The sequence below is a fragment of the Drosophila takahashii genome, chromosome 2L, assembly GCF_030179915.1.
Source record: "Drosophila takahashii strain IR98-3 E-12201 chromosome 2L, DtakHiC1v2, whole genome shotgun sequence".
Lineage (NCBI taxonomy): Eukaryota > Metazoa > Arthropoda > Insecta > Diptera > Drosophilidae > Drosophila > Drosophila takahashii.
In genome coordinates, this window is record NC_091678.1 from 19,904,440 (window position 1) to 19,925,493 (window position 21,054).

The window sequence follows — 21,054 nt, forward strand, 5'->3', positions numbered from 1 at the left end:
GAGACTGAGAAAAGGGGGGTCTGTGGAGAGCGGAAAAGAAGAAGGGTCTTCTGAGTGATCACACCATAGTCGAATCTTTTAACCTCTTGCGGATATTACTGATTTACAAAAATTGAAGTTCTGAATAATGTGGGCAATATAATTTTTTTGAAGAAGCAAACAAGGTATCCCAACAAAATCAGGATAGATCATTCGAAGGATCAGTATCAACAATCCACCCATTAAAAAGTATGCATTCATTCGGTTCCACCTGAATAAATAAACTTAAATGAAAACAACGTAAAATAGTGATTTTTCATTAACAAAATAACTAAGATTTAATTACTTCTTTTCAATTTAAGTTATTTTAAATTGTAATAAAAAAATAAAGTTGTAATGTCAGTATATAACATTTTTTCACAACGCAAAACATGACTTTATTGAGAACAGAAATAAGCACGTGGACTGACCATAGACTAGTTTTGAAATCAAATATTTAGCACCCAGTTATATTTTCTTAGTCCAGTTTGAATACGCATCCTGAATACCCAACCTTTTTTTAGGGTACTCGAAGGAGCATTTATTAACACGTCATTGGCGGCAAAAGTGAATGTTGCCAGTGGAACGCGGACTGTGGGACTTCGTCCGGGGCAATCCCTTGACCAAAACAGTTCGAGGTGTACGAAAATCAGAAATTCAAAGCAGATAGCCGACAGCGCCGGAGAAAGAGACGAATGCAGGGGTTGAGAGAGAGGCGGAGATATATACACCGACAAGGAACGCGCGCCAAGCGACGTTCTTGGAGTGACAATGAAACACACCTGGCCCCTTTCACCCGAACCTCCCCCTTTTGCCCCGAGTTCCTTTATAGTTCTCGCCCAGATTGAAATCTCGAACGTTGCAGCTACAGCTGTTCCAGTCTTCTGTCTTCTGTAGACTGCTCTTCGTATTCTACAACTTGTAATTCTTGTCGCTGCTCCGCGAACCGGATTCCGATTTAACTGCACTTTCGTTGCTTTTATTCGGACTGCTATTTTTGTTTTACTACATACAGGTTTGATTGCACTATGCCTTTAAGTGGCAGAGGAGCATTTAAAATTAATTGCCATTTTCGGTTAATTGTTAACACAACATTCTTGCGGTCGAGTCAATAAATTCCCCAAAAACAAGATTTGGCTGTCAAGGCTTTAAACTGAGAAGAAATTGAGTCAGTGTTTGTCATATTTTAATGTGCCTAGCACCAACTTCTTTAAAAATTTACCAAATTCTATTAAGAAATTTTCTTTATTTTATCATCAGGAAATGTTGTGAATTTGAATACCAGTGTCGTGAAACATGGCGCCAATATCTGAATTCTTTTATTCTCTATATGTTTTTATGTATTTATTTTCTATTTCGTATTCTTCAGCGTGTGCAGCTTTTTAATTAGTCATGGATCTTTCGAATTTAAATTTAGACACAGAAAGCCACCCACAAATTATGACAAAACATTATGATCTTGACCTTGACACTTTTGGTAAAAATATAATACAAAAAAGATATATTTTAAAATGTACCTACTATTTTTAGATTGCTTTAATTATTTCTTGTACTTTTGAAAAACCCATAAATTTTTTCTTTATCAATTCATTTGGCTAGAAAACATAAATGGATCTGACTAATTGTTTAAAAGATATGGGACTCGCAAGAAGCGTTTTCCAGGTAATTTACATGGAAGTGAAGCAAATTAATGGCGTTTTTTCAAAACCATAACAAAAAATCGTAATCTTGTCAAATTTTTAATTATAAACTTAAAATTTAAATTAAGTGTAAACACCGCAAAACCCCGTTTTTTAATTGTTCTCGCAATCGCTTAGTCCCCGTTATATTAGCCGATGGTATAGGATGTAAAAATTGGTGGATGGTACTCAAATAATACTTAAAATATATAAGGGGTTTGAATCCAATATATATATATGTAAATATTTCAAAAATACGCGATTTTTTGATGGCAACGACCATACTAGCTTTAACAAATTCATAGCCATCTATGTAATTTTTAAGGCAACTGACAAAAGCGCCACCTTCTGTCAGGTAGCTGTTTGCAGCTGTTAGTATTATACAGTGCTGTTAGCTTGATGTCTATGTTAACCAGAGCTGCCACTGGCAACTTGACAGCTGTATTTCAATCGTTGTCTTGGTAACGGTTTTCACTAGATTTTATTGTCAAAGAACATAAATAAATAGACAGAACTGAACAAAACAAAATAATAATGTTTCGCCGTGGAAAATTATCCTTTCTAAACACCAAAGACGACCGCATCAAAATAATAAACGAACGGATCAATATAACAGAACGCCATTTAATGGAGATGTGTTCTTCCTTTGCGTTGGTAACAAGGAAAATGGCCAAGTGAGTTTCGCAAAGAGGTTCACCAGAACGACTATTAAAGATCCCTTGCAGATATCGCGACTCCTTCGACGACTTGGCCAAGAATGTCAAGAGCTATGCGGATGATGAGGAAATCAACGAGAGTCTCTGTCAAGGACTAAAGAGCTTTACCAATGCGGTAACCATTATGGGCGATTATATGGACATTAATGTACACCGTTTGGAACATAAGGTGAGGTCTTAAAGATATAAATACCAAGCCGATATTCTCAATTTTTTCCTAATCCCACCAACAGATTGTCAACGAATTGGCTCAGTTCGAGCAGCTTTGCAAGTCGACCAGAGACAATCTTCGCCTGGCTGTCATAGCCCGGGATAAGGAGGTTCTGCGTCAACGTCAGATGCTGGAGATAAAGTCAAAGTTTTCAGCCAATAACGTACGTTAATATTAAATTATTAAATTTCTATAATATTATTTAATTTCCCCTCCCAGAGTGCCGCCGATTCGGAGCTTTTTAAGGCCAAAATGGAGGTACAGCGCACCAACAAGGAGATCGACGATATCATTGGGAACTTCGAGCAGCGAAAGTTGCGCGACTTGAAGCAGATAATCAGTGATTTTATTCTGATCTCCATGAAGCAGCACACCAAGGCGTTGGAGGTGCTGAGCGCCAGCTACTATGACATAGGAAGTATCGATGAGCGCGACGATTTCCTGGAGTTTCAGAAGCTGATGAAGACCAAGGAGGAACCCACGCCTCGCAAGGCGGCCTTAAAGAAGGGTCTGCGTTCCCAATCGATGGACAGTTTGGAGCACGAGCACCTTGTTAGTCCGCTCAAAAGGCGCCAGAAATTGTCCAGGAGCAGCAAAAATCTGGCAGGAGCAGGAATAAGTCATGGGAGTAAGACGGAGCCCGAGGAGGAAACCGATGAGCAGGATGAGGAGGAGGATGATGACGAAGATGAGGTGAGAGATATGGGAAATTCCTTGAATTCTGAAATTTATTTATACTTACCTCCAGGAAACCGATCAAAGTGGCGATGAGGAGGAGGAATCTGGAACTGCGTCAGACGACGAAAGGGAGCCCACTCAGCCGAGCACCCAGGTCACTCCACGCGATAATGTCTTTGGGGCCAAGATTCGATCCGGTGGCAAGGAAGCCACAACGCCCTCGACCAGCGCTAGTGCTTCTGCTCCTTCAAAACCCAGCAGACAAACGGTCAAACATCCCTTCAAGGCGGTGGCCTCCACCCATGTAAGGCTGCAGAAGCAGTTTCATGTGCCCCAGCACTAGTTATAAAACTACAACTAAAACTAAGCTTCTTGTCATCAAGTAGAAGTCACATCAGTATTGCAGACTATACAAGTCATTCATTCAAAATAATAAAAACGCTTAACATAATTAAAAACAAGGAATAAAATATTACCCTTCTGCTGTTATTAATTTTTGTTCAGCAAACTACTGTTTTAAACTATTTTATCGGATTTTGAATATTTCTTATTTCCTTTATCATATATCATATTTTATACTTGGGCATCAATCTTTAAAAAGTAAATCGCTTGCACAATATTATAATTTATCAAAGACTTTGAAATCTGTATTATTTATTACTTCGTTTTGCATTAGTTTGGTTTTCTAAAATTTCAATTCATCAAATCCATCCACACTTATTGTTAAAATTATGTATGTGCTATCTCAAAAATATTTACTGATTGATTTCAATAAACAAAAAAAAAAAATTGCAAAATAATCCCCTCTAAAACTACCCACCTTTTTCCAGAACGTAGCTATTAGACAACGCTGATTTGCATACACTCTCAATGGTCACGGCGCACGATTTGCATTATTTGCCCCAGATAAACAAGAATAAATGTATGCATAACATAACTAATCAGGCGGAAATGACACTTTTCTCTCCCCCTTTACCCTCAATATCGCCCTAACTTTACAGGTGAGGAAGCGAAAATCAGGAAGTGGTCGCCTGGTAACCGTTGTTAAATCGAAGTCCTAGAACCTCCCAAATACCAGGGACTTTACAATTCTCGAATTTTTAATTTATAAATACAAACTAAACGGCAATAATTTAAAATTACTGGCCATTGCTCACAAAAGAATTACGTTACTTAAATTATGATGTTCCCCGAGTGGGAGAAACTTAAAACTATGCAATAAACGGATGAGCAAATGTGTGTTTTTTCGGAGCAACTGGGTGCGGAGGAGATTAAATGAATGTGAGAGCCTGGAATTGTAAACTTGATTCGGGTGTCTGGGTGACTGGGTGCCAGGTGTTCGATGTATGTATCGCATGGGATCGGGATGAAGTTTCCAGATGGGCGTGGCTGAACCAGCTCTACGGGTCTCATTTCTCCGGGCCCTGACCCTCGATCCCGGCCTGGTTCATCAGATCCGCGATGCTCTTCTCCAGATCGTCGATGCGGTTGCCCATGTCATCGATGCGCGTTATTATCTGGTCGGACATCGTCTGGAACTTGTCCTGGACGTTCTGCAACAGATTTTGTACCTGATAACAGGAGGCGGATTTTACTGGGTGCTCACTGGGGGGGTGTCTATTTACTGGGTGGTTCCCGGATCGGGCATTACTCACGTATATGGTCAGCTCCTGCATGTTCTTGGGGTCCGCGTTGCTGTTCAGGGAGTAGTTCTGGTCCAGGTCGCTGTCCATCTCGTTGCGCAGATCGGTCATTCTGTGGATTCTTTGTGGCGCTGTATAAAAGTACAAAATTCCTATCGCTTCTAGCTGATTTACTTCTGTTTGCAGCTGCGGCTGTTTCACTTCTGCAAATTTCTTTGATAATTTCTTTATCAAGCTTAGGGGTGGACTCCGGCCCGATTAGATTTTCGATAAGTCTGGTGATGGCAAGTTAGCTAGTTTTGAGTGCTTATGTTTAATTTTTATATTTTTTATTTATTTGGTTTCTATTTCAAAAGATTTTGAACAAATGTATGACCTTTGTAGGTGAATTATAAATGACGAGATTGAAAAATGTAATTATTATAAGTTCTATTGCATTTTGTATAAATACTAGCCCTCTTAATTACGTTCCTGCTTTGTAAATTATCTGTATAATTTTTTGGCATAAATATGTGCGTTTAATTTAATTTTTAAATCCAAAATTAATTTAAATGAGTTCTTCAAAAACTATCGTAGCTATTTGCCAGCAAATCTAGCTATAAATTGCTAGCCATAGCTATGTTTCTGACATATCGTTTCCCCACGTGGATGTTGTTATCGTCACCAAATGGAGGTCGACGAGGAAAAACCGCAGGTTGTTTTTATTAAAATTCTATTAAAATTCAATTAAATTATATTAAAATTTCCCATTAGATCATTCCGGAGAACCCCAATGAGACGGTGATCCGTGAACGCAATGCGGAGATCGTTTCCGGCGGCAATGTTTTCTACAATCCCGTGCAGGAATTCAATCGAGATCTGAGCATCTCGGTTCTGAATGTTTACTACCGGAGATTGACCAAGGAGAGGAGCGAAAAGGCGCTCAAGAAGCAGCGGAAGAAGGTGAAGGAGGAGGAGGAGGATGCCAGACCCACTCCCGTGCCCGAGGATCCAACCGTTTATGAGGCAGGCACGCGCTACGAGGATGGACTTAGGATCCTGGAGGCCCTGGCAGCCACAGGTTTGCGGAGCATCCGCTATGCGCAGGAAATCGCCGGAGTCCGGCAGATTGTGGCCAACGATCTTTCCCGCCAGGCGGTGGCCTCCATCACCACGAATATTCGGCACAATAAGGTGGAGGAGCTGATCGAGCCCAGTCACTCGGATGCCATGTAAGTGGGATTATGATAAGGCATTAAAGGGATCCTAAAAGATTGGTTTCATCACAGAAAAAAAACCGATATGAAATAGGGTTAGTTCTACCTTATTTCATATCAATAATAAAAAGCCGATATGATTTATGTAAAATTTAAGATTCAAACATATCAACATGATATTTTAACATATCATAAAGATACCAAATGTAGTATTTTCTAAGCATATCATATCAAAATGATATGAATAATTTGATCTTTAAAGAATATCAAATTGACCATTACCATTTTTTTCCTGTGTTGTAATCCTTAGTGATTTCTTATTCAAAAATATCTTGTAATTACCATATCTATCGTATTTCACAGGACCCTCATGTATCTTTCGACTCAAGCCGAGAAGCGCTTCGATGCTGTGGACCTGGATCCGTACGGATGTCCCAATCGCTTCCTAGACGGCGCTATGCAGTGCCTAGTGGACGGCGGTCTGCTCCTGGTGACGGCCACCGACATGGCCGTGTTGGCCGGGAATGCACCGGAAGCCTGTTACGTGAAGTACGGATCGGTGCCGCTGCGGATGAAGTGCTGCCACGAGATGGCACTGCGCATCCTGCTGCACTGCATCGAGAGCCATGCCAACAGGCACGGCAAGTACATCGAGCCGCTGCTGAGCATCTCGGCGGACTTCTACGTCCGGATATTTGTACGTGTGCATGTCGGACAGGCCCAGTGCAAGCTGTCGATGAGCAAGCAGTCGTGGATATACCAGTGCACCGGTTGCGAGACCTTCACGCTGCAGCCCTTGGGCATCACCAAGCCCAATCCCACGGCGGGTAATCCCCAGCAGCTGAAATACGGAATACCAACGGGTCCGGTGGTTAACTCGCAGTGCGAGCATTGCGGTCACAGGCATCATTTGGGCGGACCCATCTGGTCAGCTCCGATTCACAACCCAGAGTTCGTCGAGGATCTGCTGAAGGCCGTGCAGGAAACACCGCTGCAATCCCTGGGCACCCAGCGGAGGATCGTGGGAGTCCTTTCCATGGTTCAAGAGGAGCTGCAGGATGTTCCACTTTACTTCACGCCGGACAAACTGTGCTGTGTGCTCAAGCTGGAGATTGTGCCCATGTTGAAGTTCCGCTCTGCCATCCTGCATGCTGGCTATCGAGTGTCCTACTCGCATGCCTCGAAGAACTCGCTGAAAACCAATGCGCCGCCTGCGGTGCTGTGGGACATTCTGCGTAGCTGGAGCAAGCGGCACCCGGTGAATCCAGAGAGGATGATTCCTGGCACTCCTTTGGCGGCCATACTTGCGAAGGAAGGCACCGCGGACTACGAGTTTGACGAACTCCACCCGGAGGCCAACCCGAAGAGCCGTAAATCGGCATTATCGCGTTTCCAGGAGAATCCCACTCCGCATTGGGGACCAGGAACCAGAGCCACTATCATGTAAGCTAAGTAATCACCTCTTTTTTTTTGCATACTAATTTCCCCCATCATCTTAGGATTGGCGACAATAAACTGCCCAAGAGCTACCGTAACCAGAACAAGAAGCAGCGTCACAAGGCCTCGCAACAGCCGTCGGAGGAGGAGCCAAAGGATGCCTCTCAAGCGGCGGAGGGTGACGGTGATGAGGAGCACCTGGCCAAGCAGCCCAAGCTGGAGGCGACTGCGTGACAACTGCTTCCATGTCACAAATTTATTGCCAATAATGTTTGTAAAACCCAAAAACACAAAACGGTATTTTCACTGGGAAAGCAAACGCCTTTTGCGCAACTAATAGCGGAAGAAGTTGCCGTCAGAGGTCTGGCGCGAGAATCCGTTGTTGACCAGCTGGTTGTGGACGCCGCTGCAAATTAACTTGACGCTGTGCGGATGAATCTTCTCCTTACAACCGCCTGGAAAAATAGTTAATTATACATAAGTAATGTTGAAAAGTTGATATTAGTTAGGAATCAACATTTTTATAGAAACAACAATTTACTGGCTTTGGTAAAAATAAAATTTTGCAATTATAACTTTCACTGCACATTGAAATCTATTGATTGGAATAAAACTATCAATTATCTGATAAGCATACACTCATTAAAAAAAAATCGAAGAATTTCCTTAAAATCTAGTAAAATTCTTTCTTGAATTTTCTTCATCTAGAAAGGTTTTCTATATTCAAAGGCAAATTTTTTTAAAAACAAGAAATTTTTTTTCTTTTTTCAAAGTTAGGCTGATTTAATGGCGATTTTTCAAAATTTATAAATTCATTTTTATGAGTATACCACACTTTCTTAAAGGCAAATAAGTTTTGTTTAGTTTAGTTTTGTTTTTAATTTTTTGCTCTTCAAATGTAGTACAAATGCACTTTACTTTACTTTTCTAAAAATGGATTTTATAACTTTTTTAAATGGGATTTACTTACCGATGCGTAGTGGATGACCTAGTACGTCCTCCTGCTTGCGCCGAATAAAGCGAGTATTGCGTAGCACCCTGAAAGATTTAAGCTGGGCACCGATTTCCTTGGAGGCACCAGGAGCCGACCAGCTGCTAATGGCGCGGCACGTCTCCCGCTGCATCACATAGTCCACCTTGTCCGGAAAGGCTTCACGGGTATGGTCGTAGCGCGACTGCAGCGAGAAATCTAGACCGTCCTTCGGGACGTTCGGATTGGCACGGTATCGCTTGCTGGAGCGGACCGAGTTCATCGTCTGGTGATAGAAAAGCCGCTGATACGGCTCCAGATGGCCATGCCATGTGCCCGGATTCAAGTGAGGCTCCGGCGGCGGTGGCTCCGGGAAGGAGCACACATAGGTGCCCTCCGTGTGCAGTTCAGGCTGCCTACGAAACCACAAGAATAAACCTCTGATACCAAGCCAAATTTGTACCATTTTTACTTACCAGGACACATTTTTCACCTGCACAGTATCGTACTGAATCATCTTACAGGAGAAACCAATCTAATTTGGAGCGAAAGTGTAGGGGATCCGATGAGAGTACAAAATATTGGACCAGTTTCAGAACAACTTGGACTTGTGATTTTGCCTTCGGTTTCCCGGCAACTGTTTTGTCAATAAACTACCCGATTGCCAGGTTTTTTGGTGCCAATGGAAACGGATTCAAAACCTAAAGGTCTTATTAATCCAATAAAAAATATCATTGAAAAATTAAGCCTAGAAGAACAATGGAAACCAATTACCTCTTGATATTGGTATTATTGTTTAATAACACAATTAAAGCATATTCCAAAGAACCCAAATAACAACATGATTGTTTACAATTAAATCAAATTAAATTTTATTAAAACGTTCTTTTGACTGCAAAAAAAGGTTAGTTTTCACACTTACCGAATAAACCAGATACTTGAAGATATCGAATCCGAAAAAGTCAGTTCAAAGTCTCAAATCCGACATCAATCCAAATCTTCGTCGAAGGGCTCTGCTGGAAATGTTTTTTTCGCCTAAAGTCAAAAGGGACGCCCACCAACAGACAGGAAAACACCAACAACGCCAACCAGCAACAAATCGCGAGACGAGACGAGATGAGACGAGAGAAGAGGTGACGGGCAACAGGAAACTACGAGTGACTGCGGCTCCCAGATCCCAGCTCCCAAGCTGGGCTCCCAGAGTCTGGAGCTGTGGCAGCGGCAGCGGCTAACAGGAAACGGGAGGCTGCTACGGCAACGGCAACTGCGACTGCAACATCAGCGGCACCAGCAACAGCATCGTGCGACAGCAGCAGCAGCAGCAACAGCAACGTGCGACAGCAGCCGAATCAGCATCTGCAGCAGCAGCAGCAACAAACAGCAGCCACGTGATGTCCGGATGATGCGCTGCTGCTGATCCTCCCTCGCGATTCAACCACAATCTTATCTGAACCGCAACAACTGCCACACACCATTTGCCTGCATGTATATAATAAACGTGTGGGAGAAGCTTGTTAATAAGTTTGTCGTATGAGAGGTACAAAGAACGGAAACGAGCAACACAAACGCAATCGAATCGAATTGAATCGAACGAAACAAACAGAGTCCTATCAATCACTCATCCTCTTCTCATTCTCCTCCTGTCTGTCATCTGATATTTGGGTATTAAGTTGAAGCCGTGTGTTAATTTGAGTTTATTATGTTCTGTTTCTGTTTTTGTTCAGGGATTTCTACTAATCGCTACTAATAAGTATATCAAAAGCCTAATGTAAAAGAACCGACATCGAGGGATCGCAATTGGTGGCTGGGATCTCGCTCGGAACATAATCATGCCTGTTCTCTACTTATTTACTCTGCCGAAACTTAAAATAGTTCGCTATAAATAGTTTTGTAAAGTGTAAGACTGTTTAATGGTTTGTATACCTGCTGTTCGGGTACAGCATGACACAGGAGGAGCCACAGATCCGGCACAGGCGGCGGAAACGGGCTTTGTCAGCGAGCCAAATCTATAAATCAAAATAAAGAAAAGTTTTAAGTAAGTTATGGTAAAATATTTCGACTTTATCTCACCTCGCACTCTCAAAAGATGGAACGTTTCTTCGATGTTTAGGAGCGGCTGCGACTGCGAGACGCGGCTGTGCCCAGCGCCGCGGATCCGCTTCCGATTCCGTTGCGGCTATCGCCGCGTACTGGGCTGCGCGAAAACTTGGATCGGCGCTCCGGTGAGTGGCTACCAGCCGAGCGGGAACGAGAGTAGGAGCGGCGGCGCGGGCTGCGCGAGCGACGACGCATCGGGGAGCGAGATCGAGAGCGACGTCGTCCGCCGGATCCACCACCACCTCCTCCACCGCGCCGACCGCTGGAACTGCGAGTGGGCGACGATGGGCGGCCATATCGGGCCATCTGGACACGGAGCTCCCTGCCGTCCAACATGCGACCATCCATGGCCTCCAGTGCGTCCTCGGCATCGCGTTTGTCATAGAAGCTGCAATGTGTAAGAGATGTTTGATTAGATCTATGTGTGGAGACTGCAATTAAATTCTAATAAACTGTAGATCGAAATGGCATTGTGGGGTCCACAGTATGTTGGCTAGCAGGGTTTTGGTAGGCAACAGTTGCAAGTAAACACAGTCAATCTGGCATCCTTTTGCTACGGAAAATGTACAGATTGAGAGCTGATACACAATCATAGATAGCAAATAATGCACAAGATAAATTAAGGCTTTCGTCTTGGGTTAAAGCAAAAAAAACATAATTATGAAAGCTATTCTATCTTTTAATAATTGTCGTATTCTCAGTATGTTGGCTAGTAAATGTTTAGTAGGCAACAGTTGCAAGTGAACACAGTTTTTCTGGCACCTTCTTTCTAAACAAAATGAACAGAATGATGACTGAAACATTTTTAAAGATTGCAAATGATGCGAGCTAGACTAATATAAAATCAGGGTCATAATTCCTTGAAACCTTATCTATATTATTATATTATCTCTTAATACAATGGGATCATAACATAACGATGTTGTATTCTCAGTATGTTGGCTAGTAGAAGTTTAGTAGGCAACAGTTGCAAGTGAACACATTTGATATGGCACCGTTTTGCTACTGAAAATGTACAGACACTACCTGATACACCTTCGATGATAGCAAATAATGCTAATTATATTTAATTAGTGAGGTCTAGTGAATTGGATATGTATTTTAATTGAGTGCAATGAATACTGATGACTTTTCTATAATTTAAATACAACAATAGAGCCACGAATTTAGACACTTTTACATCCTTTTTTTATGAATACTCTACGAGTTCTTAGGAATGGTAAAATATAGTATTTTATTATTTAATGGATCGAAAATATGTTAATAAATAAAAATAACTGTAGTTCAGTGAAATACTAATAAAATATGAAGACAAAAACGATATGATAAATCATAACGGAACTGTACAAGACCCTGGACATGAAATGTCCTGACAGGTAGTTTAAAATGAGGACGTCAAAAAAAGGCTACTAAAATTTCCGAGAAAAACCCACGAAAAGCAAGGACTTACCGCACAAAGGCGAATCCACGGCTCTCGCGGGTGTAGCGATCCCGGGGTATGTAGATGTCGCCCACCTCGCCGCATCTCTCGAAGACCCGACGCAGATCCTCCGGCGTGGTGCGGTATGTGAGATTGTCGACCTGCGGATATTAATACACGCGGATTGTTTAGCATGCCGTTAAGAGGTTATCTAACCGGGCAACGTTGCCAGCCGGCCGCCATTTTGTAAGCGGTTTCCCTTTCTTTTTTGCCCAAATACTTGCCTTCAGCGAGACCATTCCATCGATTCTGGGAGGCGGACGCGCTGCGCCCAATCCCCCGGCACTTCCACCGTTGCTCATCGTCTATATGGAGATTGGAATTATCACTTAAAACACACGACTGCAGAAAGCGAGTTTATCTCTAGACGATTTTTTCCTTTCTGCTAAAATGGCGTCAGACGTCGTTAGAGCTGGAACAAAAGCGACGATTACCGCTACTATCGATACATACAGAAATTGGCAATATGCATTTATGGTAACTCAGAAATATCGATTCAAAATCACTTCATGCGCCTGAAACTATCGTTTGAAATCACAATTCGTTTAGTGAAATTATTTTAAGCTATCAATTGTATTATAATTCATAGTATTTCGGACTGTGTTCTAAAAATAAAAATTAATCCAAATATTAACATCGCATGAATTAAAGATCGCAACATTTTCTTAAAGTGAGTAAATGCATATTTTTCATAAAGAAGATTATATAAAAACATTAAAGGTAAATTTATGGCAATATTAAAAAATTCTACTTGTAATTGTCATGTAATTTTCAAAAAATCCTCAGCATTTTCCTTTCACACCGCTTGCTTCTGTACCCCACTGTGCCTGCACCTATCGATAGACCGATAGCATTGCACATTCGCGACAACCCTGACTCGATGCGTGGCTTAAAACGTGTAAAAATAAGAGAAGATTGCTAATTCCGAGCACTGCATTTAGTGTTCAGGTAGTCGAATCGCACCTGCAGCTCACCAGGTGGATACCACTGGCCCAGAGAGTCGAAAACCGAGGAATTACAGGGAAATTGAGTTCAATCCAAGTTGGCCAGGCTAGCACACACAGCCAAAAAAAAAGCACAACACCACATCACAACAGTAGTGTAGTCCACATTGAGCGGAAAGTCTGGCTTGAAACCCCCCGCAAAGCCGTGCGTGTGTGTGTGTGCATGTTTTTGGTGCCTTTGCCATTCCCAGTTTCGAATCCAATTCCCATTGCAATCCCAAGAAACGACCGCGTGTGTTCTGTGTGAGTGCGGGAGCAGCAAGAAGAAGCAGCCGTTTGAAGGAGGGCGAAAGTGTGTCGCGTGAAAAAAGCGAGAGAGATTTTCATCGGGGAAAACAGAGGATAACACGGTTAAGGACACGCACCGCAACGATGGCCGCCCAGGAAAACACGGAGATCAGCACAAAGTTCTCCACGCTGAACGTGAACGCTGTGGAATTCGTGCCCAGTTTCGGTTACAACAACGTCGTGGCCGCCGCAGAGGAGGCAATTGTGGAGGCGGTAGCGGCGGCGGCGGACCCTGGTCCCGCCTCCGGATCAGCCACGCCAGCCACCACACCCGATTCCGTCGGCAGCGGGGGATCCACAGCGGGCGCAGCTCCTCCGCCCCCGCAGGCGGCGACTGCGGCGGGGGCACAGCCACCAGCGGCACCCACATCATCCTCCAATTCCGCATCGCCAGCACCGGGTTCGCCAGCCACCACGCCTTCTGCGGCAGCAGCGGCGGCAGCTCCAACGCCCATCGAAGGTCTCAACCCCCCGGACAAAATCGCAAACAATGGTAAATAGAGCTGGGCCAAAAGCCCTTCGAAAAAGCCCCCTGCCCAATCCACACGCCCCACGTCCATTGAACTCTTCTCCTCTGTGACGTCAACAAAGAAGCGTGTTATTGTTGCTACCTGCTGGTGCCAAAGTGGTCTAGCGAAAGAGAGGGGAAAGCGGGAAGAGGGCTTAGCCCAGCGGAAGGGAAAACCCCGAAGAAAGGTTGCATTCACCAGGTTTAGGTTATTATCGGTGTAGCGCAGCACATAACCTCAATCTGCGCCAACGCTGCAGTCGGCGTCGCATGTGTTGCTTTAGCTCCATTCGGTGATTTGCGGGCATTATTGTGGCGTTAAACAAATGGCTAATCGCCTTTGGCCTGCGCGCAAAAAACAGTTCGTTGGTCAGGGCCTTTTCTTTGGCCGCTTTTCACGCCGTCGTGTCGCCAGCGGTGGCTCATCGCAGCGATGCGCAGTAATCATGGGCAGGGTTCTTACAAGTCACTATATTAAATCACTGTTAGGAAACTTTTTATCATTAACCATTTAAAAAATTTAATATTCGGAACATTAGTTCTTTTTCGATCCGATTGGTTTTTACCATTTACTGACGCATATATTCAACATTTATATCTCTGTCTACCTTACGTGATTTATGTAAATGTTACATATTCGATTGAATTCTACTTGTTGAACATATACAGACTTTAAACTCAGTTACGACAAAAAATGAAATCTTTTGTTATTCAGTTTTTACTTTAAAGTTCACCTGCACGTAATCATTATTCTGAATAATGCATACTTTTGCTTAACAATTTCACGATTTCAAAACTTATTTTAAGAGTTCGTTTGCATGGAATAATAATTCTGAAGAATATTTACTTTTAGTATTAGTTTTTATTAATGCAAAAATAGGAAGTATGTAAATTTATATTTTACCTACAAACATTTAATTTAATAACTGCATTTCAAAAATATTACTTTTTTTAAACACATATTTTGTTTTTTTGTATATTGCATGTATGTATTTTCTTAACCGAAAATTTGAATCTGTTAAATATGTTAGGTCCTTCATCAAAATTACTAAAGTATATCAGGTAGTTTTCATTAAATAAAAATTTAAAAGTAAATCTTCTCTCACTTAAATGTTTCACTGTTTTAAACTGTTATAAAACTTGACACAATCACAGTCACTTGTTAGCTGTCCCCTTTCACCGCGCATCTCTGGTGGCCACTCACCCACTTGCCATTCGCCCGGCGTCGTCGACGAGCAGCTGTTTGCGCTGCCATTTTACTCCCGCTTTGCTTTGTGCCGTCGTTTATTTGGCCATTTGCCTCGTCCCCTTCTCACCCACACACTGGCAAAGGGTAGGGTTCCCCCCAATTCATGTGTTTTTGACACGTTTGCGTTTTTGCCAGCCGTTTATTGGAGCCTATGCTCTGCGCCCAGCTTCGCTTCGCGGACTGGAATGAAACGGAATGGCATCCGTTCAGCTGGCTCACTCGTCGTTATCGCAGCGACTCCACCGCTCTGTTGCTGCTTTGTAGTTGTTTGGCCCGAATGGAAGCGCTTAGTGCAGCTCGCCGGCGGTTGAAACCGCTTCGAACTCGATTCCCTGGCGTTTGGCTGTGCGGCAGGCGGGCCAAACCGACGAAATAAAAATATGTGCTGTTGGCTCTTACACTTTCGCGCGATCGCAGCTCGCTCATCCATCCGCTCCTGTTACCTCTTACCAATTACCAACTTCCCATTTCGTTTTGAGTTTTATGTATCACAATCATGAGTAAGGGCGCCGGTTCGCGATATATTTACTCCAAGAAACCATCGATGTCGCAGTGGAGAAAAAGTTAGTAGTCCGGTAGTCGGGGATCCACCTCGAAACCACCCCTCTTCAGATGGTCAGACGGTCTCCCGCGAAAGGCTAAGGTTCGGGATCCTAACACTAGAAATCCACCTTCTAAACCGAGCACGTTGTCACCAGCACATGACTCATCATCCGGCTGGCCAGAGTCAGTGATTACCAATTAGCATGTGGCCGCTAGGTCAAACACGGCGAGTGCATGTGGTAGTACTTACTGAACTAACACCGATCGAACCTGAATGAAGTGTATATCTATAAAATTAGAAGAGAGAGCTAGCTCAATTTGGTTACAAAGGCGGTTTAAATCATCCGTCTACAAATGCTACCAAGAATCAATTTCTTTTCAAGTCGACCTAAATTGAAAAGAAGCTATTTGCTCAGTTGTGTCTTATGCCAAAAAATAATGATACACTCGCATTTTTAAGAGTTTTTCTATAAATAGTTTGACTATAAAACAAAGTGAATATAAAAGCTTCATTACAATTACAAAAAATTCAAGTATGCCAACTAAAAAGAGACACGTTTCCATCTACTAAATTCTTAGTACATTTTCAAAGGTCTCGCTTTGTGAAAATAGAGAAAGTATGCTTCACATTTCCCTATCTCTAAACCACAATGATGATGTGGAAAAATTCCAAAAATAACATAGGAAAGAATTAAATTTATGTTTTTCCCGAAAACCATTCACTTATTCGGCTTGAAACTGGATTAATCCAGTGAATGTGTGCGACTTTTTGGCGGAATTTGGTTGAGGAATGTTTTAACATTATAGTTTTTAATTTTATTTAATCAAAAATAGATAGAAATTTTGTAATTCTACATTTTTGTTGACACTATTTAGAGGAATCTTTTAACCTAATAGTTTTCAATTTTATTTAATCATAAATAAATAGGAATTTTTTAATACTATTTATCATCTTTAAAAAGCATTGTTTATATCCCTAGTTAATTCCTTTTAAATTAGTAATCAGTAATACCTAAACAAACATTACCGCAGGGCAATACCCTCCGTTGGCACAACTATTTAAGAAAGAACAAACAAGCATGAATATTCTCGGATTTCTATGATATCCTACACCTAATTCCCCAGCAACTAATGACATTCCCTCACCCGAGCACCGTGGAACCCACTGAAAGTGACTTTACTAATTACTCTTTATTTACTTTGTATTTAGAAACCGATCCCGCTGACAGCTGGGATGTGGACGACGCAGTGATCACGCCCGAGGACGAGGAGGTGGAGGATGCCGAGTTCACGGAGGGCGATGCCACGCCCAAGGTGTCCAAGAAGAAGGTGGTCAAGGTGGAGGAAAACAGAAGCAAGCGCGAGCACGTGAATGTTGTGTTCATTGGCCATGTTGGTGAGTATTTGACATAGCTCTGAAATCCTTGAGTATTAACATTGTGATCTTCCCTCGTTTAGATGCTGGCAAATCAACGATTGGCGGACAGATCATGTCGCTCACGGGCATGGTGGACAAGCGGACGCTGGAGAAGTACGAGCGGGAGGCTCGCGAGAAGTCGCGCGAGAGCTGGTACTTGTCTTGGGCGCTGGACACCAACCAGGAGGAGCGCGACAAGGGCAAGACTGTCGAGGTGGGACGCGCCTTCTTCGAGACGGACCGCAAGCACTTCACCATCCTCGACGCGCCCGGCCACAAGAGCTTCGTGCCGAACATGATCGGTGGAGCGGCGCAGGCCGATCTCGCAGTGCTGGTCATTTCGGCGCGAAAGGGTGAATTCGAGACGGGCTTCGACCGCGGCGGACAGACCCGGGAGCACGCCATGTTGGCCAAGACCGCCGGCGTGAAGCATCTGGTCGTTCTGGTCAACAAAATGGACGACCCCACGGTCAGTTGGGATCAGACGCGCTACAACGAATGCAAAGACAAGATACTACCATACCTCAAGAAGCTGGGCTTCAACCCGGCCAAGGACCTTACCTTTATGCCTTGCTCCGGCCTCAGCGGCTACGGCCTGAAGGACCAAGTCCCGGAGACGCTCTGCCCCTGGTACCGGGGGCCCGCCTTCATTCCGTTCATCGACGAGCTGCCCTCGCTCAACCGCAAGTCTGACGGCCCCTTCATCATGCCAATTGTGGATAAATACAAGGACATGGGCACCGTCGTGATGGGCAAGGTTGAGTCCGGAACGGCGCGCAAGGGCCAGAACCTGTTGGTGATGCCAAACAGAGTAAGTGCTTGCAGCTTGCGACTAGCTGACACTTGAATTGGTACTAATTTAACGTTTCTTTTAGACACAAGTTGCGGTAGACCAGTTGTTCTCCGACGACTTTGAAGTCACATCTGTTGGCCCCGGCGAGAACGTTAAGATCAAGCTGAAAGTAAGTGGGTTTTTAATCTACGTACGAAATTCTAGTAGAGAAAATGAATTTTAGAATATAATTTATTAATACATTATAGTTGTTTATTTATATTCATATTTATTTATGTTATGTTTATATAATTTGAGTCTTAAAAATTGAAAAATACTTAAGAAGGTTTTTAAATTATTTTCTAGTTTTAAAGACACCAACTTCCTAGAATTAAGCATTTTAAATATGTTTTTGTAATCCAAGTACACATTATTTTACCTCTATTTAACTCTAACTGTTCACAATTATTTTACAAACTTTTAGGGAATTGAGGAGGAGGATGTCTCGCCAGGTTTTGTGCTTTGCGACGCCGCTAATCCCATCAAGACAGGGAAAATCTTTGATGCTCAGGTCGTAATCTTAGAACACAAATCAATTATCTGTGCGGGTTACTCGGCTGTCATGCACATACACTGCGCTGCCGAAGAGGTCACAGTCAAGGTGAGTTTCCCATATAATACCCATTAACACAGACACTAAACGGCGTTTCTTTCTTAGGCCCTCATCTGTTTGGTCGACAAAAAGACTGGCGACAAATCAAAAACACGTCCACGGTTCGTTAAGCAGGATCAGGTTGCAATTATGCGAATCGAGTGCTCCGGAATGATTTGCCTTGAACAGTTTAAGCTATTCCCACAAATGGGCCGTTTCACGCTCAGAGATGAAAGTAAGTCTCGATGTCATATTGACCATTAAATCACTACTAACCTTTATCCCTAACTTTCAGACAAAACCATTGCCATCGGCAAGGTGCTGAAGGTGGTCGAATAAATTGAGCCAAGCTGAATTCGAGCGCCCGCCTTTCACTGCGATTTTTGAGATAGCATTGCACGCCCGACGAGAGAAAACAGCCACAGCAACAGCAACGCCACGCCACGCTTTCTTCACATTTGACAAATCCACAAAAACAGTACACACCCACGCTCGAGCTCTCACTCACATGGTTACTTTACTTTCTACCAACAATAGCGATTGATTATACATTAATTAGAGGAAGGTTGAACAGGAATCTGGTCGAAACGGAACGGCAATGTAGAGTGCATTATAAGAACGGGCAGGCGAAAAGTTAATTTACGACCCGGACGCACGGTCGGCGAGTTCAGAGATAGAAACAGAAATGCATTATATACGAAATATAAACTATATTATGTATAACTAAGCAGCAAATCGGAGGTAGCGAGCGCGAAACGAGATGAACTATTTATATATATATACACAACAAACCACTCAAACGTATATATAAAATAATGTATGCGAACGAGGGAGAGTTGGCGAGGAGCCGCGAAGATAACTGATAAGGCATTAATAGTTTCTTGAAATGATTTCGTTTGTTAAGCCCTGTCTCAAGGATACAGAGCATTGGTCGCCGTCGTCGTTTTTATTGGTTTACTACTTTTGTATAAACTGTAAGCATTAAATAGCGTACACAAACATGCCTAAATCGCGCGCCAGACGTGACATTTTTTAATACTAAAACTAAAGCTGCAAGCTACCCCATTTTTGTATTTGTACAAGCGAAAGCAAGTTCCCAACCCTCCTCCCCCATTCAGCTTCCTGTATGCGCCTTCAAATTGCAAATTTGTTAGTACCCAGCAAGATACAATACGATATTTCTGCTCTTCTTTTTTTACATGATATAATCTAAATGCTTTAATATAAGTTTAAGCTTAAAGAACATGGAGTAAAGTTGGTTTGATTCGTAAGCTCAAAATGAAAGTCTTTGAAATATGGAAAAACACGACGAAAAAGCATAACAGAGAAACAAACATTATCACTTGCGTAAACATCTACTTGTTAACTCTAATCTTAGTCCTCTGATGAACCCACTTTATTTTGCTGATTCAAAAAATATTTCATTTTTTATAATTTAGTTAATTGAAGAATTCGTGCGAGTTGAACACGAAGACCCACTTATGAAAAAATAAAATGCCTTTTGCTACTAAGCAGAAACAAAAACACAAAAGATCGAAAGTTTTTATTTTCTTTTACACCCCCATATTGTTTATTATGTACTCATTCAGATCCAAGACCAAGGCGGTTTCAAAACATTCACCCCCATTCTTCAGAATTTGTCTTCCCCCACATTATTTTAAATTCATTATTTGTTACAATTGAAAGTTGTTGCCCAAACCAACACAAGTAATTAAATAAGTAAATAAAATAATATCAATGAAGCACGTTAAGCGGTCCCCCAGTCTAAGTTAATTTAATTAACTGATACTTAAATCGAGGACATATTTAATGAAGGACCTAAACCTGCTTATAACGCTTTTCGCAGCCTCCTACGAATCGAACTCGAATGATAATTAATTCATATTATTGTAATAATACTAAGTGCGATATAATTGTTGACAACGCGGAAACTTATTTAAAATGTTTCACACATACACCCCCGACACTGACACTCAACCAAATCACACGCGAGGACAGAACGGAAGTCGAAAACTACGCCACTGAGGAATAGGAGCGATCGTAATAATAGAAATTATATAGACAAAACGGGAATATTTATACAAAAAACGAAATTCAAATGTATTATTATTATACATATACGTATGAAATGGAAAAAACAAACGATCTGCATAAATTTGAACATTTTTTATCAATAAAACAGAAATGAAAAATTAAAAAAAAAGATGAAGACCTACACGAAACAAATTCAGAGGTTTTATTTATGTCTGGACTGTAAAACAATGCAAAGGATGGCTGAGTTGGGTATTGCATTATATTTATACCCGTTACTCGAAGAATAAAACGGTATGATGTATTTGTTAGAAAATATGTAACAGGTAGAAGAAAGCGATCCGAAATATTTATATTTTTGATCAGGGATCTCGCGATTAAACTTTTCAATTTCTTTTAACTGCAAGGAAATCAGCAGTTCTGAATTATTATTGATTTTAAAGAAAGCAAAGACACCCGTGTAAA

General features: G+C 42.2%; 6 protein-coding genes and 1 long non-coding RNA gene across 8 annotated transcripts; 4 read left to right on the top strand and 3 right to left on the bottom strand.

Moving 5' to 3' along the window:
• The first annotated feature begins 2,175 nt into the window (after positions 1–2,175).
• Positions 2,176–3,995, top strand: Fam92 (CBY1 interacting BAR domain containing protein Fam92). The gene is made up of 5 exons (XM_017156583.3): positions 2,176–2,371; positions 2,423–2,582; positions 2,647–2,787; positions 2,844–3,317; positions 3,373–3,995. Exons 1-5 carry the CDS (start codon positions 2,232–2,234, stop codon positions 3,643–3,645), a joined length of 1,188 nt encoding a protein of 395 aa, XP_017012072.2. The 5' UTR covers positions 2,176–2,231; the 3' UTR covers positions 3,646–3,995.
• Positions 3,996–4,137: 142 nt separating this feature from the next.
• On the top strand, positions 4,138–4,835 carry LOC138912832 (uncharacterized). Its single transcript, XR_011418390.1, has 2 exons — positions 4,138–4,224; positions 4,304–4,835. It is a non-coding gene; the product is annotated as an uncharacterized lncRNA (long non-coding RNA).
• On the bottom strand, positions 4,559–5,172 carry LOC108067534 (heat shock factor-binding protein 1). The gene is made up of 2 exons (XM_017156582.3): positions 4,958–5,172; positions 4,559–4,873 (listed from the first exon to the last, which is right to left on the bottom strand). The coding sequence occupies exons 1-2, from the start codon at positions 5,054–5,056 to the stop codon at positions 4,712–4,714; spliced, it is 261 nt and encodes an 86-aa protein (XP_017012071.1). The 5' UTR covers positions 5,057–5,172; the 3' UTR covers positions 4,559–4,711.
• Positions 5,173–5,584: 412 nt separating this feature from the next.
• Positions 5,585–8,209, top strand: Trm1 (tRNA methyltransferase 1). The gene is made up of 4 exons (XM_017156634.3): positions 5,585–5,639; positions 5,699–6,156; positions 6,505–7,584; positions 7,641–8,209. The coding sequence occupies exons 1-4, from the start codon at positions 5,613–5,615 to the stop codon at positions 7,810–7,812; spliced, it is 1,737 nt and encodes a 578-aa protein (XP_017012123.2). The 5' UTR covers positions 5,585–5,612; the 3' UTR covers positions 7,813–8,209.
• Positions 7,786–9,194, bottom strand: LOC108067556 (cilia- and flagella-associated protein 276). The gene is made up of 3 exons (XM_017156635.3): positions 9,025–9,194; positions 8,549–8,964; positions 7,786–8,033 (listed from the first exon to the last, which is right to left on the bottom strand). The coding sequence occupies exons 1-3, from the start codon at positions 9,063–9,065 to the stop codon at positions 7,912–7,914; spliced, it is 579 nt and encodes a 192-aa protein (XP_017012124.1). The 5' UTR covers positions 9,066–9,194; the 3' UTR covers positions 7,786–7,911.
• Positions 9,195–10,224: 1,030 nt separating this feature from the next.
• Positions 10,225–12,539, bottom strand: SC35 (SR family splicing factor SC35). The gene is made up of 4 exons (XM_017156618.3): positions 12,350–12,539; positions 12,096–12,226; positions 10,619–11,033; positions 10,225–10,554 (listed from the first exon to the last, which is right to left on the bottom strand). The coding sequence occupies exons 1-3, from the start codon at positions 12,425–12,427 to the stop codon at positions 10,655–10,657; spliced, it is 588 nt and encodes a 195-aa protein (XP_017012107.1). The 5' UTR covers positions 12,428–12,539; the 3' UTR covers positions 10,225–10,554; positions 10,619–10,654.
• Positions 12,540–12,987: 448 nt separating this feature from the next.
• Positions 12,988–20,089, top strand: eRF3 (eukaryotic translation release factor 3). Of its 2 annotated transcripts, none has more exons than XM_017156616.3 (7): positions 12,988–13,910; positions 16,928–17,113; positions 17,176–17,945; positions 18,010–18,096; positions 18,391–18,567; positions 18,625–18,793; positions 18,854–20,089. In XM_017156616.3, the coding sequence occupies exons 1-7, from the start codon at positions 13,502–13,504 to the stop codon at positions 18,895–18,897; spliced, it is 1,842 nt and encodes a 613-aa protein (XP_017012105.2). In that variant the 5' UTR covers positions 12,988–13,501; the 3' UTR covers positions 18,898–20,089. The 2 variants fall into 2 exon arrangements, with proteins under 2 accessions (XP_017012105.2, XP_017012106.2); XM_017156617.3 differs by lacking the exon at positions 12,988–13,910 and adding an exon at positions 15,517–15,737.
• The last annotated feature ends 965 nt before the right edge of the window (positions 20,090–21,054 follow it).

Bases quoted from the DNA above. Each gene is read 5' to 3' on its own strand.
- Fam92 (XM_017156583.3), top strand. From the start codon at position 2,232: ATGTTTCGCCGTGGAAAATTATCCTTTCTAAACACCAAAGACGACCGC. The intron at 2,583-2,646 runs GTGAGGTCTTAA...TCCCACCAACAG, and splicing joins TACACCGTTTGGAACATAAG to ATTGTCAACGAATTGGCTCA. The intron at 3,318-3,372 runs GTGAGAGATATG...ACTTACCTCCAG, and splicing joins AGGATGATGACGAAGATGAG to GAAACCGATCAAAGTGGCGA.
- SC35 (XM_017156618.3), bottom strand. From the start codon at position 12,427: ATGAGCAACGGTGGAAGTGCCGGGGGATTGGGCGCAGCGCGTCCGCCT. The intron at 12,227-12,349 runs GCAAGTATTTGG...TAATATCCGCAG, and splicing joins ATGGAATGGTCTCGCTGAAG to GTCGACAATCTCACATACCG. The intron at 11,034-12,095 runs GTAAGTCCTTGC...TACACATTGCAG, and splicing joins CGTGGATTCGCCTTTGTGCG to CTTCTATGACAAACGCGATG.
- LOC108067556 (XM_017156635.3), bottom strand. From the start codon at position 9,065: ATGATTCAGTACGATACTGTGCAGGTGAAAAATGTGTCCTG. The intron at 8,965-9,024 runs GTAAGTAAAAAT...GTGGTTTCGTAG, and splicing joins CAGGTGAAAAATGTGTCCTG to GCAGCCTGAACTGCACACGG. The intron at 8,034-8,548 runs GTAAGTAAATCC...CTATTTTTCCAG, and splicing joins AGGTCATCCACTACGCATCG to GCGGTTGTAAGGAGAAGATT.
- Trm1 (XM_017156634.3), top strand. From the start codon at position 5,613: ATGGAGGTCGACGAGGAAAAACCGCAG. The intron at 5,640-5,698 runs GTTGTTTTTATT...ATTTCCCATTAG, and splicing joins TCGACGAGGAAAAACCGCAG to ATCATTCCGGAGAACCCCAA. The intron at 6,157-6,504 runs GTAAGTGGGATT...CGTATTTCACAG, and splicing joins CCCAGTCACTCGGATGCCAT to GACCCTCATGTATCTTTCGA.
- eRF3 (XM_017156616.3), top strand. From the start codon at position 13,502: ATGGCCGCCCAGGAAAACACGGAGATCAGCACAAAGTTCTCCACGCTG. The intron at 17,114-17,175 runs GTGAGTATTTGA...TCCCTCGTTTAG, and splicing joins TGTGTTCATTGGCCATGTTG to ATGCTGGCAAATCAACGATT. The intron at 18,794-18,853 runs GTAAGTCTCGAT...CCTAACTTTCAG, and splicing joins TTTCACGCTCAGAGATGAAA to ACAAAACCATTGCCATCGGC.
- LOC108067534 (XM_017156582.3), bottom strand. From the start codon at position 5,056: ATGACCGATCTGCGCAACGAGATGGACAGCGACCTGGACCAGAACTAC. The intron at 4,874-4,957 runs GTGAGTAATGCC...TCCTGTTATCAG, and splicing joins TGCAGGAGCTGACCATATAC to GTACAAAATCTGTTGCAGAA.